Source organism: Mixophyes fleayi, chromosome 1 (genome assembly GCF_038048845.1).
Source record: "Mixophyes fleayi isolate aMixFle1 chromosome 1, aMixFle1.hap1, whole genome shotgun sequence".
Classification (NCBI taxonomy): Eukaryota; Metazoa; Chordata; class Amphibia; order Anura; family Limnodynastidae; genus Mixophyes; species Mixophyes fleayi.
In genome coordinates, this window is record NC_134402.1 from 321,406,696 (window position 1) to 321,427,477 (window position 20,782).

At 42.0% G+C, this 20,782-nt stretch overlaps 1 protein-coding gene across 3 annotated transcripts in view; it reads left to right on the forward strand.

The window, feature by feature from the left end:
* The window catches only part of TPCN1 (two pore segment channel 1), a 64,455-nt gene that overhangs the window by 3,321 nt on the left and 40,352 nt on the right, over positions 1 to 20,782 (forward strand). For 2 of the 3 annotated variants that reach the window (XM_075213804.1, XM_075213813.1), the window contains exons 3-10: positions 4,096 to 4,238; positions 7,749 to 7,925; positions 17,490 to 17,603; positions 17,813 to 17,943; positions 18,699 to 18,787; positions 18,932 to 18,966; positions 19,103 to 19,161; positions 19,245 to 19,344. In XM_075213804.1, the coding sequence (XP_075069905.1) occupies positions 4,096 to 4,238; positions 7,749 to 7,925; positions 17,490 to 17,603; positions 17,813 to 17,943; positions 18,699 to 18,787; positions 18,932 to 18,966; positions 19,103 to 19,161; positions 19,245 to 19,344 (848 nt within the window). Of the gene's footprint in view, positions 1 to 2,785; positions 2,862 to 4,095; positions 4,239 to 7,748; positions 7,926 to 17,489; positions 17,604 to 17,812; positions 17,944 to 18,698; positions 18,788 to 18,931; positions 18,967 to 19,102; positions 19,162 to 19,244; positions 19,345 to 20,782 lie in introns of those variants that run through there. The other variant, XM_075213822.1, reaches the window with a different exon arrangement.

Here is a 20,782-nt window from a genome sequence, read left to right on the forward strand (position 1 = left end):
CAGTTTTCCCTTTCTTGCCATTTGGGGACACTATGACCATGAGGTATAGCAGATGGACCAGGAGCTAGGGCATTTCAATAGTTAAACTATTCAGCGTATAGCCCCTTCCATTTGGAGCTACTCCATCTGCCCTTTGTAGAGCATCTTTCTGTCTCGATTTATTGTGCTTGTGTTTACATGTTTATTTTAATTTTATTTTTTTTCCAGGCAAAGACTGGTCTGGCATTATCTTTAACTGAGTGTTCTCAGGATCTGGCGACGGCTTCCTCCTTGAAACGTCTTCTCAGCGCCGCCCCCCTGTGTTATCTGATTCAGATCTTTCTTTAGAGGAAGAAGGGGAGTTGTTCCTTGTGTCTGAGGGGGAAGACAATTGTGGTGTAGAGGATACCTCTAAGACACAGTGTGTGGATGATTTAGTCCTCGGTGTTTATCAAACATTAGGTTTTGCGGAACCCAAATGGACAAATGTTCTGACTTTCCTCTTTTTAAACGTCAGGAAAACAAACCTTCTTTTTCTTGTGACATCGCAAAAACCTGGTGATAAAATTCCAGATGCCAGGTAGGTTTAAAGTAATTAACCTATTGCCATCAGAAGAAGCTGTTAAATGGGAGAATTCTCCAACGGTAGAACCTCCAATTCCCGGTCTGTCCAAAGCCACTGGAGGAAGCAACTGTGCTATGGGACAATACAAACAAAAAAATTTGATTTTTCTTTGCATATGTTGCGGCGGGAAGTTTGTTCAGACCTGTTGTGTCTACAGCCTGGGTAAGGAAGGCTATTCAGAAGTGGGCAGAACAATTGGCTACCGATCTTCATGAGAATAGACCTAGAGCTGATATGTTAGTATTGGCTGATCACATTCAGGAAGCCTCTGATTTGTTAGGTCAGGCCTCTTTGGATGTGGTTTCTGTGGATTCTATGCTTTCTGTTTTTTAATTGTGGACAGTTGTTCTTTGTGGCTACATTCCTGGTTGGCAGATGCAGAATCCAAACAAATGCTTGAGTTATTACTGTCAGATGGTGTTATTATTTTTGGTTCAGAACTGAAGCATGTTGTTTAGGTTGCTACAGGAGAAATAAGCTCTTTCTTGTCTGTTGACAATGGTAAACCGAACAAGAGCAGCCTCTGCTAGGACAGTCTTCTCCTTCCCATTGAGGTTTTCAGAGAGGCAGCGGGTCGGCCAGACGTGGGGCTCCCAAGCCATCAGACAAGGCCTCTGCATGACATAATAGTCCACCATGACTCACTGGTAGGTACTAGTCTTCATCAGTTCAGGACCAATGGTTGGCCTCAACCTCAAGACACTTGGACACAGGGAATTATCACAAGAGGCTATGTCATGGACCATGTCCAATTCCCTCTTCGTAGATTTTTTACCACACAGGCCTTCCTTCCTGTAATCTCAAAAAGACAGGCGCTCAGACAGGCTATCCAAAAGCTTCTGGCTTCAGAGGTCATAGCTCCATAGCTCCAGTTCCACATTAAGTAATGGATTTTACTCCATCATTCTGGTTGCCTCTTTAGCCAGACCTGGTTCAGTGTCCTCTTTGCAACAAATCTTTTTCTCCTTGTTCTACTCTTCCTGCGTTGTGGACCATACTACTTCAACTAGCAAGACTAATAGTCATTTTGTTTTATTCGATGCGTTCAAGCATGGCTGGCCTGCATGTAAGCTGTCTATTGCTCGTTGGATAACAGCCACTATTCATTTAGCTTATATTGAGACATCTAGAATTGTGCTGGCTTGTTTGAATTCAATAAGGGCAGTTGGTGCATTGTGGGCAACGCGTCACGGTGCTTTGGCTGAACAGTTGTGCTGGCAGCTATGAGGTCGTCTCCACACCTTTTCTAAATTTTACAGGTTGCAGGGTCTTACGCGCAGCTGTTTCAGAGCAATCCCTCCCTAAGGGCGGCTTTGGGATGTACCCATGGTCCTAATGTCCCCCAATGGCAGGAAAGAGAAAATAGGATTGTTTACTCACCGCAAATGAGTCCATTGGGAGACACTGTGTATATATCTTGCATTCAAGCTTTTTATATATTTCTTATGCCTAGTTAATTCCTCCTTTTCTGTTGGGCTTTGGTATGAAACTGAAGTTGGCTGAGATGGAAGGGGCTATATAGGGGTGCTACACACTGAATAATTTACTATTGATGGGCCCAAGCTCCTGGTTCACATGCTATACCCCATGGCAACAGTGTTTTTTTCCAATGCGCTCAGAGAAACAGATTTTATGGTAAGTAAAAATGCACCATTTCTTCAAGAAAATGTTGAAATTGAAAAATATTTTGTATCCACGTATTTGGTTTGCAGTGGAATAAAACACAAGTCAGAAAAATGTACAAACTTGTGGCTTTTTCTACACAGAAATCCTTAAATGGCCCGGACAAAAAACCTTTTAGAAGTAGTTAGAAATAATTAGATTTCAAGTAGGTAATTTTCCTTCACTTTGGAACTGAACTCACCTGTGGTGAGTAGCAGGTGCCTGCAATATATACACTATTCATTAAACAAGCTTGAATAAATAAAGGGACTAATTTTCCTGTTTTTTTTATCACTGTGTGTACAGCAGTGAGCATAGAGAAAAGAGAGCCAGAAACTTGTCTGAGGAGGTCATACACAAGATTGTAGCTAAGCATGTACAATCTCAAGGCTACAGATTAATTTCCAGAGACCTTGATGTTCCTGTTTCCACTGTATGCAATGCTACTAGGCTATAAGTGCCATGGACCTTAAACTTCCTATCTCCCTGGGAAAAAGAAAACTTGATAGAAAATTGCAGCACGGGATTGTTCAAATGGTGGAGAAACTTCTTCGATCAACTGCCAAACAGGTTCAAGCTGAAGTTCAGACACAAGGTATAACTCGCACCATCTGCTGCCAACTCGATGAAATTAGGTTATATGGCAAGTGGCCCAGGAGCGTCCAACTGCTGGAAGAGAGAGACCTAAGAGAGCCTGCCTGGAGTGTGCCAAAACACACATTAACAAGCCAAATTCCTTCTGGGAGTATGTCCTGTGGACAGATGAAACCAAATTAGAGCTTTTTGGTAAAGCACATTAGCCCTATGCTTACAGAAAGCAAAATGAAAAGAATACCTTCCCTGCAGTCAAACATGGCAGAGGTCCAGTGATGTTTCGGGGATGTTGTGCTGCACCTGGCACTGGGTACCTGAAACGTGTGCATGGCATCATGAGATATGGAGATTTTTAGGCCATTTTGGAGTGCAGTGTTGTACCCAGTGTCAGAAAGCTGGGTCTCTGTCAGAGGTCAAAAAGCACCCAGAAATGGTACAAGACAGTATGGTGGAGTGTTCTGAAGTAGCCAGCAATGAGTCCAGATGTAAATCCCGTAGAACACCTTTATAAAGATCTGAAAACAGAAATTGGGAGAAGACACCTTCTCCCAGATAAGTGAAGTGGAGCAGTCTGCACGAGAAGAGCAGACAAAACTGCCAGTAGAGAGATGCAGGAAGCTCATCCATGGCTATAGGAAGCAGTTGATTGCAGTTATTTTGACCAAACATTAAGTCTAGGGTGTCGGTAATTTAGCAAATGCTATTTCTTTTCATTTTCGGTTTTAACACTATATACAGTGTTACATTCAGACAAAGGTTTTGTAGTTTTAACAGAGAGAAATTTTTGGAGGCTCTTGTTAATTTCACCATTTAGAGGAAATTGTATGACTGACTGTATGTTTAATGTATATGAATGTGTGTATATATAGATATGTACATATATATGTTACTATACACTCTCTTATTGGGCCTGTATGCACCATGTTTCTTTCTGATTATCACGGTCAGTAACCATTAACGTGTAGGCACTGAAGTGTGAAAAGGACTACATTGCTTTTTAAAAATAAGTGAAACACGGCCATCCGCTTACATAGATTGTGTGCGCAAACAGTGAAAGCTGTTTAGTGGTAGATGAGCTTTTTATTATTCTGTATGTTCAAGTAATTCAAAACAAAATACCAGATAAATGAATTTTCTCATAATGTGTATTTCTTTTTAAATGAAGTGTTCTATTAATGTGTAACAAGGCTGTTTGAATACATTAGTAAACTGCATGCCTCGTTTCCCTTTTTTAGATGTAAGTGAAGTCTATCAAACTTCACTTGCAGCCACAGATGAATATGAATGCCACACGAATACCATGGAGGAAGCACCCGTAACAGAGGATTTAGATCTGACCTGGGAGACCCGATATCAGGAAGCTTCCATCTACCTCCAGGTCAGAACAAGGCCAGTCTTGGGAGTAGCTTAAAGAGTAGGCAAAAACTTGTGTAGAATAGTGTTATTTTATGAGGAGGGTCAATGTATGTTATTAATACATATTCACAAGTAGAATTCCATTAATGTAATGAGGTCATAAGATAAAGGCTATTGTTGTTTGATAATTGCTTTCCTGAATTTTTAGGCATATAGTCTCACATTTTAGCACTTTTGCAGCCCTGATGATGTTCCTGGCAGCATGTTGTATTTATGTTTTGATGGAACTTGGAGGCTGACTTGATAATTTGTATTAAACATGAAAATATATTAACCACAATCTAAACTTATGCTGCTTTTGTTATGTGCAAATGTCCAAACTTTGGCACAAGATGGGCATGGTGGCGCTTGACGATTGTTTACAGCACTGGGGCCATGGTTAAATACTGACCAGGGTACTGTCTGTGTGGTGTTCGTATGTTCTCCCCGTGCATGCGTGAGTATCCTCCCACATTCCAAAAACATACTGGTGAGTTAACTGACTTCTGCCAAAGTTACCACTAGTGTGTGGTGGTGTTGTGATAGGGAATAGACTGTGATAGATTGCTCCAGTGGGTCAGGGACTTATGCGAATGGAGAATTAGTAAATGTTTTTTGTTGTTGAGCACTGTAGATGCTTAATATATTAACTATAATAAATAAATTACTTAAGAGTGCTTAGATAGCAATGAAAGTATCGCTTCTTCTTTTTTGTCATTACATTTCCTTTTTTGTTCTGTAACCCAAGGAACTATGACACCACAACAAAAACATAGGCCGTTGTGTCCTATATAGAATGAGGAGTAAAGAAGAACAGACCATTACTAATGAACAATCCTCACAATATGCTTTGATATGATGTACATATTGATGTAATATTCTTTAATTTAGCAAATTAGAAGAAAACGTTGTTACATTGATCTTGTTATTTGGTTTGAGACTTGATCCTCTGCTTATCAGTTTGATGGCTACAGTCTGTAATTCTTTTTTGTGTTTCTCTTTAGAGATTTCCCTGCTGCCTGTTAGTAAGTGCTGTGATCCTTAGTAAAATATTAATAAAATCAAAAAGTAAACTTTAGCACTCGTAAGTTATATTGGCAGTATTTTATCCTTACTCTATACTGAATTTTAGTGAACTACAATTGGGTATATGTTAGGAAAAAAATATTAGACATTTAAAAGAAAATCATATACTCAAGTTACATTTTAAATCCAAAAAAACATATTTTTTTTCTAGACTCCATAATGTGGACCCAAGTAATGACCTATAGGTATTTAAAAACTTCAAGTTAAAAAATAGGCATCCAATCATAAAAAATCCTAGATATCAGTTAATTGGTAAATTGTTCAAGGAATGTGACTATATTCAGTTGGGTTTGTTGTATGTTACACTTGAATACCCTTTTTAAATAGAAGTGCATTCAGAGGGTATGTTATTGAGCAGATAACCTTCCAGAATAATACACAGACACAAACCTGTACCAATGCAGAGCTCCTTCCTAAGTAAACAGACTTAGCTACAGTGACTGGTATCATGCAGCCATTTTTAGTAGGTAGGTCTGGACGGTTAGCAGGTAACTGTCCAGTTGCGGTCCTGTAGTCCGAATGGTGCTTACTTGGGGCACAGTGCAGAAGATGCTTTTCTAGATTATTGCACTTCATTTTGCAGTCATTGCCTATTTATGTGAACTTTAAATGCTGCATCTATACAAACACAGATGTTATTCAATACTGGTATCTAAGTGAGCAAACTGGGAGTTAACTGGCAAATCTGGAGATATGGCCTTTTTTTATGAGGGGCCATAGAGCTACCCTGCAATGCTAAAACAAATATATTTTGGTTTGAAAGTCCTAGCTCAAATAGCTTGCTCTACTGCAACAATATAGTGTGGTGACATGACTTGTATAGTGATCTGGCAGTGCTTCATTGTGGAGGTTGTCTGCTTCAGGGTGTCTGGCTTCCCCTGATAACCAGGTGAATCCACTGAAGTGCCTTGTAGTGTTTTTGATTACCAGAGATAATCTATCTGGAAAACAGATGCTTAGTAAGAAGAAAAAATCAAGGATGTAATATAAATCTTTCTTTTTTTTTTTTTTTTGGTCCAGCATATTTGTGCTGGAACATGTGTGCCAGCGTCGAAATGGGACCGTGATGGTTTTGCAAATAGTTTCTCCCTTTTATTTTATTTTTATCAGAGCAAGTAATATAAATCTGTTATACTCTTTGTGGAACATTCTACTACATGGCATGAAATCAGAAATGCATAGAATCCAAATACATTTTGTGGAATTGTTATTTAGCAGAATCTGACTCCCATTGTTTCACCTTTTCACTAAATTTTCATTGCTTGTTTGCTTTTACTTCAGGGAACTTATGATATGTGACAAAAAAGTAAGGATATAAAAAGGACAATGTTTTTGGAGAAACAGTAATAGTACAGGCTATAATTAATTCTACATTTATTATGCCTTTCAGGAAAGACCCCTAAACAATATACCAGTGGATCCCAAACTTTCTCAGTTCGAGGAACCCTTAGGGTCTCCATAATTTTCTTAAGGCACCCTGAAGCCAAAATAATTACCAAGTTGCACACACCTTGCTTATCACCGGCCCTAGCCATGGCACCCCAGGGAGCCGCGGCACCCAGTTTGGGAACCACTGCAATATACCCTAGTGTACAATCTGGAATGTTAAATTGAGTTAATTCTTGCAGAAATAAAATTACAGAGCAAAGTGCAGTAAATATCACTCAGCAAATAATTAACTTTGGTTAATGAAGCATTTCCCTGTCATCTTACACCAGAGGTATTCGTTATGCTAAATGTATCACAGCATTTTTTGTACCTTCAGTGTCATGTTTATATTTACTACTAATTCAAACAATGTTTAAATATACCCATTGTACTTATGTACAATTTCATAAATACACTGTAGACTATTTGTTTTTCTTCAAAGGGAAGTTCTATTGATTTGTTGAGACAAGATATTTCTTAACAATTATTAGACGTATCTCATGAAATGTGATTTCTGAGCATGGCTAATATGACATAATGTGCTGCTCTGTATGATGCATATTCATCCTGCAATGCCTAATATTTATAAGCTGGCAACTTGTGTCAGTTGTATCTGTGAATTGTCTGTTTTAGCCTGAAATTGCTGTAGCTCTAAAACAATGAAATCTGCCAATTTGAAATTGTGATCAGATTTAATTTGGAAGAGCTGAAAGTCTGCACACGTGTAATAACAATGCACATGTGTATGTGGTCGTTGTCCAGCTAGACTTTGTGTGGTCCTTGCATCCTCATTGTTCAGCTTCAAATGCGCAGGTATGTACAATTTGGCTTTCTACTTGTGTGCCTAAATTGACCCAGATTCAGTTATTGTCAACGTGATTAAATTATCAGATCACTACAAGTATAGCCAGTTCTAACCATCATTTCTCCAATGTTAATTACTGAACTGACAACATAATGTGTTTCTGACACTTTTCAGGAGGGCAAGAATAATGACAAGTTTTACACCCACCCCCGGAATCCTAAGGCACTTTCTGCGTACCTCTTTGCCCACAATCATATGTTCTACATGCTGGAACTGAGTACTGGACTTCTGTTGCTGCTGCTTTCCCTGTGTGAGGCTCCTGCTGTCCCGTTTCTCCGCCTTGACATCTATGTAAGTATGAAATTGAGTTTTTGTTTGTGGCACACTGTACCACTTAAAAGTGTTACGGGGATAAAGGTTACATCAACGTTAAAAGAAGTTTCATTTCTCTTAACACCAGTATCTTTTTATTTTGTTTTTAAACTTTTTATTTATGACAGCAGGTAAAAACATTACAGGTCAATAAATGTTATTAAATATCCAGGATTTGAGTTGCAAAATAACATAAATAAGTATATCTTACATAGACTGACATGTATCAAGTATAAGCTAACATTTGTAGACCTGGCATATATAGATACAAGTGGAAAACAAACCAGCACCATAAAGAGACCATGTAAGTATAGAGATATAAAAAGAATGGACAGACTGCTGAATTTTTTTCATTTATTTTTTGTTAGGGGGGAAAGGGACAAGAAAGGGGGGGAAGAGGCGGAGGGAAAGACTCTCTTTGGTATAGAGAGAGTAGAGAAAGAGGAGAGTCTCCTTGGCATAAAGAAAAGAAACTCAAAACCAAGTAAGAGACAGAAGGTACAATCAAAAAAAGAAAAGAGACCATGGAAGGCTTACAGATAACCTGGTACATTGCTATTATTAAAACTATACCAAGGACCCCACACTTTGTGTTAACACCAGTATTTTTTGATGTGCACAATTTCAGTTCTGTAATATTCTGAGAACCTGCCAAGCAGTAAGACATAGTGAGCAGTCATATCCCTTCACTGCTGACTTAAAAATGTGGCTGCTTATTTTGATATGTCTTGTTCAATGTTGTTACTATTGATGAATGTGTTGTATACAATTAATCATCTGTGCGCCACAAGGGCTACCTTTTTATATTATAATCTAAAAATAGTTTGTTGGCTTTTTTTTTCTACCTTCTCTAGTAATTATTGAATGGTTGCTGCAGTACTCTGAATAAAGAATGGAAGAATTGCACATTGTAAAAATAAAAGTTGTTTATATAGGTTGAAGTTTCCATAAAATAGTTGACAATTTAGCCATCAGTAGGACCCGATTTTTTATTATTATTAATAATTATAATTATAATAATAATAATATTATTATTATTATTATTATTATTATTATTATTATTCATGTCCTAAAGGTGGACTTATCCTTTAATCTGCCATGAAACAAGGCCTGCCCTGTGCCTCGGTTATATCACTAGTTCCTAGTGAATGGATAGGCTAAGTATTGGCCCGGTCCACAGAATGGCTGCCTCTGCTGAGAGTAGGTGACAGATGCACTTTAACTGTGAATGATGGTGGCAGTGTTGGATAATTACCTTGTGAGTGTAATTGCACACATAACTTCAAAGCAATACACATTTAAATTGTTGATAAGTTTATATGGCTTTGAAGATTATTTGGGGAAACATTTTTGCACACCTACCTACTTGATCAATTACATAATTTTTTGTTTTATGAGTAATTTCTAAATAGTTATTTGTGTTTTATTGCAATAGCTAGGAAACATTTAAAGCAGTACTGGTTTGAAATAACAGTCACCAGACTGCATAGATCCCAATATTCCTGATTGCAAATTCGGGACTGTCCCTTGCATGTTAGGACAGTTGACACAAGGCTATTCTAATAGGAAGTTGTTGTTTTTTTTTTTTCTTTGTTGTTGGTAAAATATTGAATGTTATTTAAATGACAAAAAAGGTGTATTTATCCTGTGTTCATGTGATGTGTCTGCGTTTACAGCCCACGCGACTAGTTATAAACAGCCTTTCACTGATTTGTGCAGCAAGATGCCAGTTTTTTCCCCTAAGTGTAATTAGTGCACAAAGTTTCTAAACAAACAGGCCAATATAATATATTAGTCATTGCTTGCTTGTGATCAAAGAGTAGCAAACAAACATACACAATTGCAAGACACAGAGACACAATGCACCCCACTTAGTTCTTGCATTGTAAATGCAACAGTTTTTTAAAAAATAAATCAGAATATTATTAAAATTCATAAGGATTAAACTACTTACATTACACATTTATTCCCCATTGACAGTCCTTTTGCTTCTGTGTGTCATGGAGCAGTAGGATATAACCGTTTATATGAGAAATAATATTGCTTATTCACATATTTGGTTTTTTCTTCTACAAAAAGAAGATTTTGGTACTTACGTCAAATCTCTTTCTCTAAATCCATCTGGGGGACACTGCTACCATGGGGTTGCATGATGGAGCATGGAGTTGGCACTTAAATAGTTAACTAAATGAACGGCTGCTGGCTCCTCCCCTCTGCAACACCTGCTAGCCTCAGTATAATACAAAAGCCCCAAGGAAGGAACCAAATAAACAATATCCAGCAGAAAAGCGAAAGGGAGGGAATGCAGTGTCCCCCAGATGGATTCAAAGAAAGAGATTTGACGTAAGTACCAAAATCTTCTTTTCTCAGTCATCTAATCTGGGGGACACTGCTACCATGGGGACCTTCTAAAGTAGCCCCTGAGGGAGGTTTTGCTCGGGAACCCCTGCACGCAAAACAGTGTGGCCAAAGGTGGTATCTGAAGTAGCAAAAACATTAAATTGGTAAAAGTGTGAACAGAGGACCAGGTAGCAGCCCTGCACAGCTGATCCGCCGAAGCACCGTGACGAGCAGCTCAGGACGCCCCCACCGAGCGCATGAAGTGAGCTGTGGGCCTCTCTGGCACCGGTCTGCTAGAACTCACAAAAGCTTGCCGAATCGTAGATGTAATCCAACGGACAATGGTTTGCTTGGATGCCGGCCAACCCCTCTCATGGGAGTCATACAAAACAAAGAGGGAGTCCGACTTACGATAAGCAGAGGACCTATCCACATAAGTGAGTAAAGTTCGGACCACATCTAGCAAAGAACACTCACGGACAGCAGGAACTCACATGGAAACCAGACACAACCTTTGGTAGAAAAGAAGGCACCGTCCTCAAGACCGCTCTGTCTTCATGAAAAGTCAGGTAGGGAGCTCTACACGATAAGGCCCTGAGTTCTGACATCCTGCGTGCCGAAACAATAGCTAATAAGAATACTACCTTCCAAGTCACAAATTCAAAGGGAGGCTTCTGGAGAACACCCAGGACCAAATTGAGATCCCAGGATGCTATCGGCGGAACATAGGTAGGCTGATTGCACAACACTCCCTGGAAGAAAGTGTGAACTTCTGGAAGAATGACCAAACGACGTTGGAAAAAAACAGATAACGCAGAGACCTGAACCTTGAGAGAGCTAAGACGGAGCCCAACATCCAAACCATCCTGTAGGAACTCCAATAAAGGAGACAAGCGTAAGAAAGATGACTGGCAAGAACAAGCCTCAAACCATTTAACATAAGCCAGCCACGTCCTATGGTAAATGCGTGCTGGGGACGGCTTCCTGGCCTTCATTAAAGTCTGCACGACAGCGGAAGAGAACACCTTGCTCTGCCAAATGACGGCCTCAACAACCATGCCGTTAAAGCTAACCGAACCAAGTGAGGATGATGAAAGGGTCCCTGTTCCAGTAAATCGGGCCTGAGAGGAAGGGGCCACCCCGGGCCATCTGCGAGTAGAAGAATGTTGGTGTACCATACCCTCCTGGGCCAGTTTGTCGCAACCAGAATTACCGGATGGCCCCCCAGAGCCACCCGTCGAACTACACGTTGAATCATGGGAATGGGAGGAAACAAGTACCCCAGATGAAATTCCCAACACATGATCATTACATCCACTGCAGCTGCCAAGGGATCCCTGGACCTTGCGCAAAACCTTGGTACATGGCAATTGTGACGAGAGGCCATCAAGGATATGTCGGGGAGGCCCCATCTGTGGACTAGATCCTGAAAAACCTAAGGATGCAAAGACCATTCTCCTGGAAGAATCACATGCCTGCTCAAATAATCTGCCTCCCAGTTGTCCACCCCCGGTATGAACACCGCGGATATGGCTGGACCAAACTTTTCTGCCCAAGACAAGATCTCCTTTACCACTGCCATGGCGCCTGCGCTTCTTGTCCCGCCGTGGCGGTTTACATAGTGGCGTTGTCCGACTGAATTCGAGTCTGCATCCCCCTGAGAAGAGATTGCGCCCCCTTAAGAGCCAGGAGGATCGCCTTCAATTCGAGGATATTTATCGGCAGGGAGGTCTCCCTGCTTGACAACAGACCCTGTAGGCGAAGATGGAGGACCACTGCCCCTCACCCCCTCAAACTGGCGTCCATGGTCACCGAAATCCATGACCGTGGAACAAACGACCGACCCATCACGAAGTGCTATGGGTTCCGCCCACCACTGAAGAGAGAGACGGGTTGTCCAGGATCACTGAAAACACTGGGGCTCGAGATGGAGGGGAGATCCCGACCATTGTCATAAGAGTTCCCACTGGAAGACCCGCGAATGGAGTCGGCCGTAAAGGAAGAATGAAGAGACCATCTGACCCAGGAGCTTAATGCCTATCAACATGGAAAGCAGAGGAGACCGGAGAAACCTCTGCACCTATGTCCTGATTGCGGAAGCATTGTTTTTCAGTAGAAAAACCTTTTGTTGACTGGTATCCATGAGAAGGCCCAAGAACACAATCCTCTGAAACAGAACCAACTGGGACTTCGGGTAATTTATTACCCACCCGTGTTGTTCCAGAATCCGAATGGTCATTAAAAGATGTTGATCCAGTATGGGATCCTTGGTATAGCTTCAACAACAGTACAATGCCAGGCCTCCCATAAGTCTAAGTTACTCTCTCCTCCTTCTCTTTTCTCAATTTCTTTAACTTTCTTTCTCCCTTTGCTCCTTCCCCTTCCTTCCTTCCCCCCGTACCTCCCCAAAAAATAAAAAAATTATTACAGTTTGTTATATTCGCTGGATAGATACAATGGTACAAGGTGCACATTTGGAATTGGGGGGAAAAAAAATTCTATCTCAATATTCACTCTGCAGATCATTAACTAACTCCCTCTTAGAATGTACTTGGATGTGAAAAATATATTTATACCTTTTCTGTGGTTCTTCTAAGTTTTTTACTTTTCTCACCAGTAATCTTTATATTTTGCAATCCTGGTACTTGGATATTATGCATGACCTGTATTGTTGTGCTTTATACATATCTGCTGTTATAAATAAAAAGTAAAAAAAAAAAAAAAAAAAAAAAAAAAGATGTTGATCCAGGACGTTCTTTGCAGGAGCCTTGATAAGGAGATCGTCCATATAAGGGTTTCTGTTCACACTCATGGCTCGCAGACAAGCAGCCATGATCGACATGATCTTTGTGAACACACGGGGTGCTGTTGACAACCCAAAGGGAAGCGCTGTGAACTGAAATGGTTCCTCCCTATCATGAACCGAAGGAGAGACTGATGCCCCTCCCAAATGGGAACATGGAGATAGACGTCTTTGATGTCTATCAACGCCAAAAACTCCCGTGGTTCCAGTCCATTGATGACAGAGCAGACCGATTCCATCCGGAACTTCTCCACCCGAAAATGCTGATGGAGTCCCTTGAGGTTTAAGATTGGCCGAAATGACCCATCCTGTTTTGAGACCAGAACTAGATTTGAATAAAATCCCCAATCCTTCTGGGAATCCGGGACTCTGCAAACGACTCCTGCTGAAAGAAGAGAATCGACTGCCCGAGTCAAAGCCCTTAGTTTCAGTGGATCGCGACGAAGAGAAGTTGAGAAGGACCATTTGGGAGCCGGACCCAAAAGTTCTATCACGTATCCTCTGGATATGGTTCCCAAAATCCAGCTGTCTCGTGAAGACACCGCCCACTGGTCTCTGAAGAGTTGCAGACGGCCCCTCACCCTCGCAGCAGCGAGGAGAGAAATGCTTCCATCATGCTGTGGACTTGTCTGGGATCTTTGAAGAAGAGCGCCTCCTGGGAAAAGAGCCCCTTCCCCTGTGAGACTGCCCTCGGGACGAAAAAGGTCCACCTCTCACTGACGACTGAACCCTGCCAGAGATGTGGCCCCAAAATGACTGCCAAAAAGAACTGAACCTAGGTGATCTGGCCCTAGGAGCATTCACTGGCAGAAAATTACTCTTTCCACCAGTGGACTAGGAAATCATAGCGTCCTGTTCTGGATCAAATATGACCAACCCAGAGTAAGGTAAGGTCTCCAGCAACTTCTTGGACTCTGCGTCCGCATCCCAAGAGCGAAGCCAAAGGACCCTTCTAGCTGCGAAGCCGTGGCAGAAATAGAAGAAGACACCGAAGCCACATTCTGGGTCGCTTCGTAAAGATAGCCTGAGGCTTCCTTCAAATGGTAAGTTAAGAGAAGATTAGAATCCTGCAAACCAGGTTTCCATGGCTCTGGCTACCCACGCAAATGAGAACATGGGCCAGAATGAAGAGCCCGCTGCCGAAAAAACCTGCTCCTAAGGAAACTCTCAATCTTATCTGTGGGGTCCTGTAAAGCCGCCGAGCTGGGCACCTGCAACATGGCATGTCAGGCTAACCTAGCCACTAGCGTATCCACCTTGGGAATCTGCTCCCAGCACGAGTCATCCTGGTCCAGCAGTGGATAAAGCTGAAGGAACTTGCGAGGGAAAGAGAATTTCCGGTCCGGAGCTTTCCATGCGGACTCCGCAATCTCAGACAGCTCTGAAGAGGAAGGAAAACGCACAGTCTTTGTTTTTTTTTTTCGTTTAAAAAGACCCTAAACTGAACTGCTTTACTCCTCTGATTCCACCATGTCCTCCTTGGTTCCTGGCATTGTCCTACCAGTCACCCCACTGGGCAGAGTCAGAATCCTCTACTAGCTCCCCTTCTTCCTCGGAGAATCCCTCTGAGCCAGAAGCCGAAAACAGAGCATGTGATAACCTTGGCCTGATTGGCCCTGGAGGGAAAGCAGCCCAGGGGAATCCAGGAAGCAACTTAAACGGTCTAAACTTCTCCCCAAGGAAGAAGACCAAGCCAGCTCCCCTTGGGCAGCCTGAGGGGACGGGGAAAAAACCTGGAAAGTCACCCCCTGTATTAACTGTCGAAGCTGGGTAGAAACCCCTCCTGCTGAAGAATATGGAATGGAACCCGCGGCAGAGTGTACAGGGACTGCTGGGCAATGAGCTGTGCACGCAAAGTGACCGATTGGGCCAGTGATGCCCCCTGCGGCCTCTCGTCCCGGATCCCAGCTACAAACTGTGCACAGGGCGCATCCCGGTCCGTCTGTCCCACTGGGAGTCTAGCAGAACATTTTGAACAGACACAAACTTTGACACTGGCAGATTTACCTTTATCTGACATGATAACAAGCAGAAAAATGAATACACCAAACACAGCTGCAAGCACTGGGTGGATAGGCAACAGGAACGGGGTTTTGTTAGGATCTAAACCTCAAAAACTCACGTCGGCAGTAAAATAAGTGTCACGGGCACTAGGAGTTTTGCCCAGGAATTCACCAGATGACTGGGCTTACCAGAGCGGTGAAGTTAACACAACGATCCTCTGGTAGCAGGGTGACTAGCGGAACATATATCACAGCAGATGGAGAGAGAATGCCAATAAATAATAGGAAAGTCAGTGACTTGCAGCAATCTTGGTCAATGAGTCAGCGACTAGCTGATATTGTGGAAAGGCAGATTTGAACACGGAGATCAGGATGGACGTGAGCAGATGCGGGGAGGTAGTAGGGAAGTCAGTGGTCTGCGTACAGCAAGTTGTACCACTGCTATGGTGAGAAGACTTGTCCAGGTGCAGGTAGGTAGCGGGGAAGTCAGTGGTCTGCGTACAGCAAGTTATACCACTGCTTAATAGGTGAGGATGTGTACAGGTGTCGATGAGTGGAGGCATACAAAGGATAATAGGATGCAGACACTGAGAGCACAGAGGAACTTGATCCCAATAGATATGCAGTGTATCCAGCAAAGTCTATAACTGTATGTGTGGCGCTGCTTGGTAGAGACTTGCTCAGCACAGATATGCAGGCCAATAAAGGATAGTCAATCACAGTTATGCATATAACGACTGAGTAGTACGGTTAATTCCAAACAGATATGCAGCGTAACAATAACAGTCTATAGCGGGTATGGATACCGCTGCTGAAAGTGGAATCTTGTCCTAGCGGATATGCAGAGTAAACGTAGAAAGTCAATAACAGATAGGCATACCGCTATTCAGTAGAACAGTCTGTCCACAGGAAGATGCAGGGACTGCAGAGACGCTCAACGGCAGAGACGAGTGTAGGAACCACAGGTGAGTAGATCCGGTAATCAGAGTCCAGCTGAGGACACAGGCAGGAAACAGGAGACTGTAGCAGGTATGGAAACCAGCGATGAGTAACACGAGGAATCAGCAGGAAACTGAAGACACTAGTAGAACACAGGAGACACCTTCAGAGACTCACAGGGAATGAGACTCAAGATCAGGCAATGAGGTAATGAGCACAGGTGCCTTAAATAGGGAGAGTTGCCTGATCAACCAATTTAATTAAAAGCAACAGTCACAAGAGTTCTTGGGTGCTGCGCATGCGCAGTCCATCAGGATGGCGGACGGCCGCGGTTCAAGATAGGTGCCGGCAGGAAGGCTAGGGAGCCACGCACCAGCGTAGAGGCACTCACGGTCTGGTGAGTGACAATAAGTATCTACTTGCTTTACTCTCTTCTTTTAAATGTATATGTCCTAAGAACCAACTAAGAAATGGACTCTTAGCTGGATCCCAGGGTAAGAAAGGAAGGAGTCAGCAACAGCACACTTCTTTCCCGTCACAGAGTCACTTGAGGAACCTCCGTCATCCTCTGCATTCGCAGGTAGATTTCGGTCTCCTGGGACATACCAACTGGCAGGGGGGAAGCCTCCATGGCTCCCCTCTCCCAGACTCCTACTGACAGCCGACTGCAGCGCAGTACACACCTTCTGTGTCATCCACTTGCGGTCCAGCAACAAAAAGAAACGTGCCCAGCGTTTCTGCAGTCTGACCTAGTCAGGCACTGCCGTGGATTGGCCCCTCGACTGAAGATCCAGGTTCCCCCCTCCACCTTAGCTGGAAACATGGTATCTCCCACCATGTCCAGCTTCCTCCTGACTGTACGCTCTCTGCCTGTTGGCAGCGTCGGTCCCGGAGTAGCGGTGGTGACAGCGTCGCAGCAAGCAGCTCCTGTCACCCTAAGAACAAGCACCAAAAGCCTGTCTGTGTGAGCAGTAGAACAAAAAAAGGTCTTCATCCATCCGTCCGGACTGTGCTGTGTGCTACCTAACAGATAACAGGTAGCACACAGCACCTGTATCCATCTACACTATCCAGATATAAGAACTAAAAATAAAAGAAACATACTTATTTATCTAAAAAACCAACCGCAAAAAAAACCAGCCTAACTCCTTGGGCACTTAAATTAAACTGAGGTTAGCAAGGGTTGCAGACGGCAGGAGCCAGCAGCAGTTAGTTTAGTGCGCCCTCATGCAACCCCATGGTAGCAGTGTCCCCCAGATTGGATGACTGAGAAAGATGTTTTATGCAGTACTTGAAAGCAGACAAAAACCAATCCGCCTGTCTGATTTACAGTTTGTCATACATTTTTTGTTCTGTTTTTTGTAACCACTAATGAGAGATTCATTGCTGATTCCTATAAAATCCTTGTTAATTATGTCTGACTCGCGCTTTCCTGTTTTACCCATGGACACAATGCAGGTCCATGCCACCCTGGAGTTGCTGGCCCTGGCGTTGGTTGTATTTGAGCTCAGCATGAAAATGAGATGGCTTGGGTTTCGGACATCTCTGCGGCATCGCAGGACTATGCTGAAGGTATGGAATGTTGGAAACGGTGTATACTGGGTTTATCCATTCTATCTCGTTGAGTACGGATTTATTGAGGAAACAAATTAAGTTTAATATTCAGCACTGTTTTTCACTGTGTCAAAGTAGGTACTATGCATTTCCATGTGATCCCAGACACATGAGCACATATCTAGCTGGCACACAATCATTTTTGCTTTAACTATGCTTCTCTGCAGAGTTGTGTGTTTCTGGTTCAGTTTGTTGAAGCCATTGTGGTGCTAGTGAGACAGACCTCCCATGTGCGGGTAACAAGAGCCCTACGCCCCATTTTCTTAGTGGACTGCAGGTACTGTGGGGCTGTGCGAAGGTAAGAACAGTTCTATGTGTGACACTAATTGTGTCTTTGTGTTGATAGAGGACATTACAATATAGATTATGTAATGATGGTAAGTTGGTAAATACTCCCGCAAACAGTTTGTTCTCTCATTCGCAACATTAATTAATAGGACCGTGGAACATAAAAGTAATGTTTGCTACTAGGACAATATTCAGATATGTATGTAAAAGTCTCCATAATATGACCGAAATGAAGATCTTTAATATGTCATTTGTACACTTGCACCTGACATTTATTTTCAGTATCCCTGATTAAGTGGACAAGTCCACTGGATTCTTTCTGGTCTCTGGCAGATTTCACACCCTGGTGTTCTACTTTTGTACTTTGTTGAATACACGTAATTGATTTCTGTAATCCTACATAGCTCTGAGTAGTTATCATGCTGTGGTCATCAATAGCCTCCCAATAGGATCTCTTATTCTGCATAACAGCAAGTTTAGTGTGCATAGGAATCTTTGGTCACTGCGCTGCACACAGTCCGTCTCAGATATCTGCAGTTAGAAAAATGTTTATAGATTTCTACATTCACATATGCTTGTTTCATATAAAATGTCTTTTATTAAAGATTCTCTTGATACCTTTTACGTGTCTTTTTATATGTGGTGGCTGTCTACAGTTTAAGAGTGCATGTGTGTGAAAGTGGACATAATCTTCATCAATGTAGTATTGGCCTTGTTGAGTCTCGGTCAAAAGCCTAAATAAAAAAACCTGATTTTAATTCACAGGAACCTGCGTCAGATTTTCCAGTCTCTGCCACCTTTTATAGACATCCTACTTCTCCTCTTATTCTTCATGGTCATTTTTGCCATTCTAGGTATGTAATCAAAAGCTGTGTTCAGGTCTATGTATTGCTCATGTGTGTTCAGTCATGGAAAATTGAGCTCGTAGTAGATTGTGTATGTATTTTTGACTATTAACTAGTGTATACTTTTTTTTTTTTTTCTTTTTTTAATTTTAGGATTCTACTTATTTTCTCCTAATCTGTCTGATCCGGTAAGTGATATGGATATTTTAGGCAACCTTCTTGTTATGAACACATCTATATAATGTTTTTTGAGAACTGTTTTATTTGTTTAACAAACATGGAAGAGCAGATAATGAACTAATTAGTATCCCCTTTGGCACTCAGTATTTCAGCACTCTCGAGAATAGTCTTGTCAGTCTCTTTGTGCTCCTGACAACTGCCAAGTAAGTGATCCTCTTTTTTCACTGTTAGTAAGCTATGTAACCTGGTTTTTACATCTGCTAACAATATGCCTTCTGCATTCCAGTTTCCCTGATGTCATGATGCCAGCATATTCACGAAACCGGTGGTCCTGCATCTTTTTCATTGTGTACTTGTCTATTGAACTATATTTAATCATGAATTTGGTGAGCTTGTAATTGCGGCATTATATTCTTATGCTGTTTCATATATGTGAGACAAATAATGAGGTACAAGGCATTATTTTATGTACAAATGTTTTCGTTTGTACGCCACACGCATACATTGGAGCATGTTAACATTAATTTACAAAATAAAAAGGCACATTGGTCAATCATTTTTCCCCAGAAAACTGGAAACACTTTAGGTGCAGAATGGAAAAATTAGAAAATAATACAGATATGAAAATGTAAACTGTAAGTAGTTTATACCTATATATAGTGAATATCTGATAAACTTAGGTTGCTGTAATCAGGGATTGCCTACACATCCCCACAAAAAGTATAGACTACATTGGTCAATCAGTTTCATTTAACAACGGAAGGGTAGTTCGGAAGTGCAAAAATGACAGTTTTTCCCCCTGAACTCCTCTGCCAGAGGAAAAACACCCCATTCAGGATAATGCAGAAGTCTAAGTTACATAAATATGCAACTATATGTTTAAGCTTGCCCTGTTAGTCTTATAGTCCCAAACTTGGGTGATATACATTAGGACACTGAGTCTGCAACTTATCAGGAGGATACCTCAGGTAAAGCATCCTATAGGAGGGTAGGAATAATGTAAGGCAGCTCCAGACCTCCCATAGGTGCCTTCCAAGGCTATGCTACTAACAAGGCAATGGGCTCAATCAATTTATAGCAACAAAATGTTGAAGAGAGGAATTCACTTGAAGTGCACAGCTAGCAGGTTCACCCTATGTCCAGTAGTAGAACTGTAAGGGTTCTTCTCCGCATAGGACCCTCATGGTTCTACTGATGTGTGGGACGTATAATGAGGGAAATTCATACTTTTGGCAAAGTCCAGTTACTGACATCTCTGAGGTGATGTAAAAATCTGGAAGTTTTGTGCATGTAAATGGGCTCTGCAAGCATCCACTACAATGGGAGCCCATGTATAGATGTATGCATTTCAGCTCTTAAAGTGCGTTGGATTATCTCTTCCCTGTAACAAAGATTGATTTTTGCATTTGTATACAGAATTGGAGCATTACTGCTGGTATCTTGCATTTTTTAGTTTAATGCCCTGCCTATAATTTGCCCAGTTTCTCAGACTACAAGGTGCAAAAATGAGCTTCTCTGGCAATTGGTGACATTTTCTCTTTCACACTAGTTGGGGGACACTGCTCACCTTGGGGTATAGAGGGTGCTGTGGGAGTAATGGCGCTAAAGAACAGAGTAGGGCACTTTTAGTCTACTCTTCTTTGTTTTTTTGTGTATTTTTATAGATAGCTCATACTTGCCAACTTTTCCTCGTTGGCTTCAGGGAGATCCCGGGGAGGTGGGCGTGACAATCGTTTAGGGGGCGGGATCAAAATAATGCAATTCATCAAGCCCCACCCCCCAAACAATTGTCACAATTTTGGCCAATTACAGCAGGGGGTGGGG